The 9,717-nt window shown below is 40.4% G+C and overlaps 1 protein-coding gene across 2 annotated transcripts in view; it reads right to left on the bottom strand.

Moving 5' to 3' along the window:
• Window positions 1–205: 205 nt before the first annotated feature.
• The window catches only part of UBTD2 (ubiquitin domain containing 2), a 33,651-nt gene continuing 24,139 nt past the window's right edge, over window positions 206–9,717 (bottom strand). For both annotated transcript variants that reach the window (XM_033927797.1, XM_033927798.1), the window contains one exon: window positions 206–3,178. In XM_033927797.1, coding sequence (XP_033783688.1) covers window positions 2,781–3,178 — 398 coding nt within the window. In that variant the 3' untranslated portion in view covers window positions 206–2,780. The remainder of the gene's footprint in view (window positions 3,179–9,717) is intronic.

Below are 9,717 nucleotides of genomic sequence, written 5' to 3'. Positions count from 1 at the left end.
CCACGGCAAAAAAGAAGGCAAAAAAGAGATTCAATGGGCGCAAATTGAAGATAGACTTCTCAGCTCCGCGGAAGAAAAAGAACTGAGGAGACACGCCCGGTGCATCGGGCGGGAAGGCACTGGCGCATGCGCGGTGCGGGCATCTCGAAACTTCTGAGTTTCTTCAAGCAAGACATGCTTGCAAGATCCAAGTTTTATCCAAGTTTATTAGGTATTTTTGATTTATCGCCAATTCAAAATTCAAGGCGATGTACAAATAAAATAGTTGGTGACACACTTGCAATTATTAAATTAAGCAAACAATTATCTAAAATACAAATAACACAAATAACATTACATTTAAAAGTAGTTTAAATAGGTTATAGTGAAACAAAAGGAAAAATTATTTAATGGTTACATTCGATAATACAATCTCTAATTCAAATTTAAAATATTTAATTAAATTCAGGGGAAAAACAATAGGAAGGGGGACAAAGACAATTGACCTTTTAAATTATGGTTGCGGAGAGGAAAAAAAAAGAAAAATCAGTTATTAAAGGCGTCTATAAATAGAAAACTTTTAAGTTCTGACTTAAATTTTGTTAAGTTTTTTTCCTGTCTTAGGTACAATGGAAGATTGTTCCAAGATTGAGGGGCTGTTATGGAGAAGATAGTGTTACGCCTTGTGTTAATAACTTTTAGTGAGGGAATAGCTAAAAGTTGCTGATCTTGAGATCTAAGAGATCTAGAGGAAGTATAGGGTATTAAAAGTCTAAATATAAAGGCAGGAGTTTTGTGTTCTAAAGCTTTAAAAATGAGTAAACATTGTTTGAATACTATTCTATGTGCTACTGGGAGCCAGTGGGCTTTCTTAAACAGGGGTGTGACATGATCGAATTTTTTAGCCTTATAGATTAATTTAATTGCGGAGTTCTGGATTATTTGTAATCGTTTAATTTCTTTCTGTGACAAACCTGTAAATAGAATATTACAGTAGTCTAATTTAGACATTACAAGTGAATGAATTAAGATATTCAATGATTTTGAACATAAAAATTTAGATATCGATCGGATCTGACGAAGTCTATAAAAAGTAGATCTTACGACTTGACTTATATGATCATGAAAGGACAATTTATTGTCAAAGGTAACGCCAAGAATTTTAACATTATTAGTCATTTTTAATGAAATGCCTTTAATAGTTATAACAGAAGAAAGAGTTTCACCATCTTTCCAAGGAAAGAACATAAGATTTGATTTTTGAATGTTTAAAGCGAGTCTATTGGTTTCAAGCCAGTCATAAATTTGATGTAATTTCTCATTTATTGATATTATTTCTTGCGGGTTTTTGGTATTTACAGGATGTAATAATTGGATATCGTCTGCATACGCGTATACTGTAAATCCAATAGATGTCCGTATCGGGGCTCTGTCGGATGACATCACCCACTAGTGAGAATATCTGCCTGCTTGTCCTGGGATAATATACAGAGAGGCAGTGCGGATGGGACTCACATTCACATGTGCAACTAATAGAATCTATAATGTACACATAACACTTAGGTGGTTATTTTAGGAAGAAAAGCAGGCCCTCACTGGGTACCTAAATATAGGTGCACTGCTTTCAAATGAGCCCATTATACCACATATGGATTTGAAGGCCCATCTAGTGTGCCAATCTGTGCCATAGTTCATCTCAGGCTTTCCCCTCCCTTTGTGCCCGTCTCCGTCACTTTCTCTGGAAGGCCAGTCAATGCGTCTGCCACCTTTGCTCTCAAGAAATAGTTCCTAATGCCCCCACCTTGCAGCCTCATACCACGGTCTACTGTTCCAGATCTGATTTGTTTCCGTTTAACCTGCGATTTTCATTCTGGCCTCTGCTCCATTACATCTGCAGCCCCTGAGCTGTATTCTACTTGAATCAAAGCTTATAAAGCCCCCTTGAAAATCAACCAAAACCCATCCTGCAAGGTTATAATTCCCTGGAGGGAGGCATGCACATAATTGAAACACCTTACCTCTCTACCGCTTGTCCTCACAATTGTGCAATAACATTACTGAGTGACATAGATGCTGTCAAAAGGTTAAAATTATTGCCTACACTGCAAGATAAACCAGAGCCTCATTGCTGTCATGCTGGAATGTACTGCCCTGTAGCTGCTCTTAATGCTAAAAAGAAACGACAGTGGGGAGGAGGGAGGGAGCACTGCTGCAACTTCATATTACAGCTGAAAACTTCATCTATCGGTGTGCAGTAATCACTGCTGTGCTCCATAATTCCACACAACAAATAAAACAAACAGAACAAAAGCAAAAGCATAGGAAAGGCAGCAGCAGCAGCTGCTCATATGAGAGTCTTTGGGGGGGGAAGGGGGGAAGATGCTGCCGTCGCAAAATACTTCAGCACAGTTTGGTGCATTGTTTCATCATCTTCACAATAACCTGTGACATAAAAAAGTGCTTCTCTCTGTTGATAAAGGCTCCACTTACAGGCAAACACATTTTTGGAACTGTTTAAAAAAAAGAAAAAAAAAGAAAAAAAGAGCCAAAACAAACTCCCACAAAAAAAGAGAATTCTGCATCTTTCTGCTGTAATAGGTTTCTTGCAACTAAGTTAGAAACTCAAGGAGCAGCTGTCACTTTCTTTTCCTGGGCTTTGTTTTGTTTTAAGTTCTCCATCACAGATGGAACATTTTTCTGCTAGTCATTCCTCGGGGACAGAAATCCACCAGAAGTATTTTTTTTCTTCCTTCTTAGAAAAAAGTGTGCATAGACAGCACAAAGGATGAGATGAGACGTGGTTAGTTTTCTACTAGTATGGGATTTGTTAAAGGCTGGCTGACAATAACTTGTACCACATAGTCCCTGGGAATCTTCAGCTCCTCAAATCTCATTTTGTCTGTCAGTGGCCGGCCCGAAAAAAACCAGCGTTGACTTGTGGGTTCCACCCCTTCTACAGTATGCAAGTGCCTCTTCATGTGATGGACTGTGTCTGTACTGCGGACTGTTAGTTTCAGGTCTCTGCCTGTGGAGAGGCGAAGACGCAACTGGCACTCATAGCCAGAGTTGGGGGACGGGTCGGGCATATCCAGAGTCTCTATGTCGCTCTTCTCTTCAATCATGTTGATTGGAGGTGCCAGGCAGTAGACCGGAAGCTGGTATCGGTTGCCCAGTTCATCATAACACTCTGTAAGGGCACCTTTAAAAACAAAAAAGGCAGAAAAATGGTATGAATACAACTTCAATCCAAACTAGAGTTCTACAGTTCGTGATGCTTCTGCAAAAAAATGTAATCTCAGTACAAAACTTCAGCCTTTGTTCTACCGAGTCCATGTGCAATTCTCATGCTGCTGCTGTTGCTCTTTTGTAACTCATCCTGCCGCTCTTATTTCGTTCCCTAGAAGGACATTTATAGCTGCCAGTTTGAACTTGTGGATGTGGAATGATAAAATGAGACCTTCAAACCCAAATACCTTTAATGTCCCCTTTCTGTCCGACTTCCTACACCAAGTGGAAAGACCTCCTAGAGTCACAAACATCAACAAAGGGCCAAGGGCGTGGATTTGATATACCACCTTTCTGTGCATACAACCAAAGCAATTTACATTTAATATATGCAGGTATTTTTTCTGTCACAATCCAAGTCAAATACCTGGCGGAGCAATGGAAGATTAAGTGACTGGCCCAAGGTCATAAGGAGCTGCAGTGGGAAATCGAGCCCAGTTCCCCAGGTTCTCAGCTCAATGCATTAGGCTCCTCCTCCACACACCCCTGCTGCCCTTGCACAGGAGAAGTGGGTATCAAGAAATGCCCTATTTTTATCCACAGCAAAAGACATAGGAGAAAGATGCCAGGCATTGTGATTCTTAAGTCGCATTTTTTTAAAATAATATTTGTAACAAAAGCAAGCAAAAAATACACAGCAACAGAAAACAGGCTCATTTCCAATAAACCCAGTGTCTCGCAAACTTTACGAGCCGTGGCTCGAGGACACCTGGAAGTATGCAGATGTTGCCATGATGACATCATGCGCATGCATGATGTCATCATGTTGACATCTGCATATGTGCAGAGGCCCTCCAGATGGGGCCTTGACAAAGAGGAGGCGTGAAGAGGAGAGACATCAGGGAGGAGGAGAGGCGCTGGCAGCAGGGGCCGACTGCCCACAGGACGTGCCTCTACATTGTCAAGATTCAAGCCATTCCTAGATAGTATTGAACAGGGATTTTCCGCAAGAGCACTGGTAACCCAGGCAAGGCAGGTCGCTTCTAGTAGGCTGCCAACAGTAGAAGACCCAATGTGACTCAGAAGAGAACAGCCTAAAGCTCGCTGAAGGGGGACATGCAATACCCAAGATAGAAAGTCATGATTTGGTCCCAGAAGATCTGCACCTTAGAGCAATCCCACCAGATGTGTGAAAATTGCCCTGCTGACCAGAGGCCACCCAGCAAAGAGCGGAAACTGAGCCAAACATTGTGAAGGGTGGGGGGAGGAGTATAGGACCATTGATATAACATTTTATAGCCATTCTCCACCAAGTTACTAGCTATCGAGGAGACCCTCAATAAGGACTGTGGGACTTTCTCCCAGTGTTTAGGGTCAAAGTGCTTACCCAAAATAGCTTTCCACTAAAGCCAATACTTAGTAGGGGCTGGCTCATGGAGCAACAAAGCTGTATAAAACCAAGAAGTACTCCCCCCTACCGCTATCTCCCAGCACTGCAAGCTCTAGGGGGGTCACTTCAAGACGCAATTCCAATTGAGCATGTCGCTTTATAAAATCAACCATCTGGTGACAGCAGAAGAGATCTTTCGATCCCATGCCACACTCATCCTCTAGGTACACAAGCTCTAGTGGATCCAATAACCCAAGGTCAAAATGAGGCATGTATTGGATAAAAGACGCGATAAAGTAAATCGTTCTGTGCACTCACACTCTGGCTCAAAATCGGATCCTCCTACGTATCGTGATTCTTAAGTTTCAGAGTCCAGTGACTTGTTTGTCTCCGCAGTTGTACGTATGATTTAGGATGAATGCCTAGTGGTTACAGCAGTGAAATGAGAAACAGGGAAGCCAAGTTCAAATCCTACTGCTGCTCCCTGTGACCTTGGGCAAGTCACTTAAGCCTCTATTATCTCAGGCATGAATTTAGACTATGTCCTTGTCCCCAAAGAGGTTTGCATACTGTACCTGTATGGTACTGACTTTGAGCTACCTCTAGATGGAGCACACACACCTGAACTAGATCACATCAGTCCAACACCGTGAAGATACAGCAGCTGAGGGCGAGGTGGGTTCTGAACCCTCTAGTCCTACCTAGGTTGTTCAAATCTCAGTTTTTAGCTGCAGCGTGAACAACCTAAACCAATGTTTGTGGATGTCGCTGCTTTTTACAAGTTTGAGTATTTCACACTAAAAATAAAAGGACTCGCTTTGGTTTTGAATGTGCTCTAATGAGCAGAATAATGGAGGTTAAAAATGCCAATAAATAAATATTGGTAAATCACAGACCATAAGAAAATTATTAGTTCATCAGACAGAAAGGGGACATTAAAGATATTTAGATCTGAAGGTCTCATTTCATCATTCCACATCCACAAAGTTCAAACTGGCAGCTATGAATGCCCTTCTAGGAAACAAAATAACATAAGCATTGCCTCTGCGGGGTCAGACCAGGGGTCCATCGTGCCCGGCAGTCCGCTCCCGCGGCGGCCCCCCAGGTCCATGACCTGGAAGTGTTCCCTACCTAACCTAAAATGTCCATCCCCTATTCGCTCAATGTCCTGTAAGGTAAACCTCTATCTGTACCCTGAAGAGAGTGGCAGAACCACGTGTTCCTAAGTAGGGCAGAGACTGGGGTAACCTACATTGAGAGACCATGCTTAAAGTCCAAACTTTAACAAGCCACGGAAGTGTGGATCGCCAACCACCAAGAAAAGGATGCCACCCGCATTCCCTCGGTGACAAGTTACAGCCACCACATTTGAGAATAACATGGGGACAAATTTTTTCCCCAGTCCCCACAGGAACTCATTTTCCTGTCCCATCCCCGTGAATTCTTTTCCTGTCCCTACCCCATTTCTGCAAGCTCTGTCCTCATCTGCACAAGCATCAAAAACTTTAAAATCATAAGTAATTTAAGATTAATTAATTTTCCTAAACTTGAGATGGTAAATCCTAGAGAAATGCTTAAGAGATATTTAGTGGATATTTTAGAAGTATCAGAGGAAATGTTACCACCATTTTCACGTGTTTATTATTTACCGATGAAAGCTTCTATAGAGCAGTAAAAAAAATTTGGTTCAACAAACTTTAAATGTTTCAGAATTATTAGAGACTTCTGATAAGGACTTAGTATTACCAGCAACTTGATTATAACTGTGGTGCTTCCGCTAGATAAAACATGGTTATTAAGACTTTACTTTAAAAATAGACAAAAAGTTTTTCTTGGTTGTTAAAGTACAGATGTTTCCTGATCTTATAAGGGAGACTAAACTAAAACTAAACTAAACCTTAAGTTTGTATAGTTTCAAGTTCAAGTTTATTTTTGACTTATTGAATTGCTTAATTTAATTTGCTAAGCGACATCAGATTAATTATAAAAGGATACATAGGTTTGACATACTATCATACAAAATAATAAATAATGTCATACAAACTAACAGATATACGGGGGAAGAAAGGGTAGAACTACAATCGTATATATAAAAGAGAACATAAATGGTAAAAACAACAGGTAGGGTAGATATCGGGGTTTACAGGAATTGATATAGAAAGGAACTCCAATGAAGAGGGGGAAGGACTTAGTAAAGAGGAAGATAGAGGGACTTAGCATATCGAAGAGGGGGGGAGTAGTTACATTTTAGAAAAAAACTAGGTTTTCAAATGTTTTCGGAAGCGTTGGAGGGAGGTCGTACTCCAAAGCGGGGCAGAAAAGCCGTTCCACAGCTCGGTGATCCTGAAGAGGAGGGGTGTCCCTAGTTTTCCGTGAATTTCTTCTTCTGAAATCTGAGGTTATATCTTTGGGGGGCTTCCTTTTATTTGAGACATCCATGTAAATGTATAGTGTGTTACCGCTCTGTCAAGTATGTATTCTTTGAACCATCTCAATTGACAACTTTTGTGGCAATGTCTCATCTGGATGGAGGACTATCTTGAACCCTATATATAATTATGAGATCTCATTTTCAGTGCTATAGTTTTTAGCATCTTGCTATAAATTTTATTTTTTCTTGTTTTCTTTTATTTTTTCGCTATTTCTAAAACTTGGATCTAGAACGAGGACTTGAGCATAAATAGTTAAATAATGTTTTCTTTATTGGATGTAAAATTAATTTTATGTTTTTATGTTATTATGACTATTGCTTTCTGTATTAAATTTAAATTGAAAATCAATAAAGATTTAATAACAAAAACAAACAAAAAAAATCATAAGTGTTCGCGGTTTGTGCGGTTAAGGCAGAGCTTACAGGAATGGGGCAGGGACAAAACTCATGGGGTTGGGTTCGGGGAAAAATTTGCCCCCGTGTCATTGTCTACAACCACCTTTGAGGTGGTTCTTGGAGTTGCTGCTAGGCCAAATGGTACAGAGCAATGTCTCTCAAACTGTGTGCCAGGGCACAGTGGAGTGCCCCAAAGAAATTCTAGGTGTGCCATGAGAGATTCCAGAATTTTACTTTACTTTTCAAAATTCTCTTCATAAATATACACTGCAATAGATGACATGTACATCGTGTACGCAAGAGTCTGTTAATGTGTGCATAAGCTATGACCACCCAGACAAGAATCATTCTTTGACGTGAAAACTAACAGCAAGTAATTTTAGTTTTAATTTTTATGCAGTTGTTCTCCTAACTTGAGAAACAAAGCAATCAAGGCTTTGCTTCCATTTGGATCTTCTTATCTTTGTGAACTTGAATTTTCAGCTCTGACAAATTAAATCGAATAAAAGAGAACTGCAGATGGTGAATGATGAAACGCGGGTTTCCTTGTTGGCTATCGAGCTGCGTTTTGAGTTAAATTTGCACTCAAATACAAGCACATCCATCCCATAGAATAGAATTGCTAATCAATCTTTTTTCACCATTGTTACAATTAACCATACATAGCTTAAAAAAAATTAAATAAATAGCTCTCAAATTTATTTTTGTTGATTTTGCAATTTTATCATTTCAATTATAATGTGCCATGAAAAACATTTGCTCCGTTTAGTGTGCCAGAACTAAAACAGTTTGAGAGACACTGGTATAGAGTGTTTTATGCAATCCACAATGACCTTCAATCATACAGACCCCAGGGCCCCCATCGATCCTTCCAATTGAAATGGGAGGCTAGATGTCTCATCTGAGCCCCCCTTCCCCCAATTCCTGCTGTCCATACTTTGCAAAAATGCTGATATAGAGGAAATATGTCTGCCGTTCCCAGCAAAACTGGAGGTCCTGGTTTCATCAGTTCTGGCCAGAACTGAATCTGTGGCCAAACTTTGCTGCTCGCTTTCAGCCAAAGCTGGCCATAGGGCCTGGTCTAGTCTCCACAAAGAGCAAACCCCCACGTCGTTGAGCAAAACAAGTCCCCAGTTCTGGACCCCCTGCCCTAAAGTACATCCCTTAGTGATCTAGTGGCTAGATATGGCAGGAGCAATCCCCAGAACCCTGCTCTACTGCCATAATGGCTGCTGTGATCTCTTGCAACTGTCTTATGAGACTGCCACTGGAGGTCATGGCAGTCACTTTGAGACTGGAGCCAGCAGAGGCAGGAGTTAGCAAAACAATCTCTAAGAACTATTTTCAACAGGTGAAGAACATTTAAAAAGGTGTTCCATAAAACCATTACGTGAACGTCAAGAGAATAGGGTGCAGGAGAGATCCCTTGCTTCCTCTCTGCTCTTAAGGCACAGTGATGGCCTTCCACCGGCTCTCATACACCTTGTTAGCTAAAGGTTTCTTCTGCTTAAAAAAACACACACACTTGGGAAGCAGCAGCAGTGAGCTGTGAGATACGCTGGGATGTGTTTATGTTTTATTTTATTTATAACCCACTTCTTACAGAGCGGCTCACAATTTAAACATGCACAATACAGATAAGACACAGTTAAAACACAAACAAATAAGTGACCAGCGCTTATGATGCACAAAACCTCAATTCTCATATTTCATATTACAGAACAAATGTCTCTTCAATAACTTCTTAAAAGCACCAAGGTTGCCCTGCTGGATATCTACAGCCTCAGCTTAGGCTTGTACTATCCCATGCCCAACAAAAAAAGTGTCAAACTTGACATGTCTTCCTACCAGGGCTGCGGAGTCGGAAGCAATTTTAGGGTTACTGGAGTCGGTGAAAATGGGCCAACTCTAACTCTCAATAGAGTTAAATTGTATGTCATGCAAATATTATAATGCTTAAATTTCTTATTTCACAGATAATTTGATTAACCCGTTTTTATCAAGTTCTCTGATTACAAAATGTAATATTTTATAATATTTATATTAGTGAAAATGGCATCTAGAGAATGACAAAGGGACAAAGTTTGTCACCATCCCCACGAACTCTCTCCTAGTCTCTGTGAACTGTTTGATCCCATCAGCATAAGCCTCGAATAGTTATGATTTTATATTCAAACTAGTTACCATTTCTCTTCAATATTTTTCTGTCCTCATTTTTGACCCTCTGTCAATCCATCAGCTTTTCTGCTTTTGCTTACGCAGACAACATACAGCTATTACACCCATTAAACCCTGA

Source organism: Geotrypetes seraphini, chromosome 18, assembly GCF_902459505.1.
Source record: "Geotrypetes seraphini chromosome 18, aGeoSer1.1, whole genome shotgun sequence".
NCBI lineage: Eukaryota > Metazoa > Chordata > Amphibia > Gymnophiona > Dermophiidae > Geotrypetes > Geotrypetes seraphini.
The sequence above is the reverse complement of the archived record's forward strand: the minus strand, read 5'-3'. Positions and strand labels throughout refer to the sequence as shown.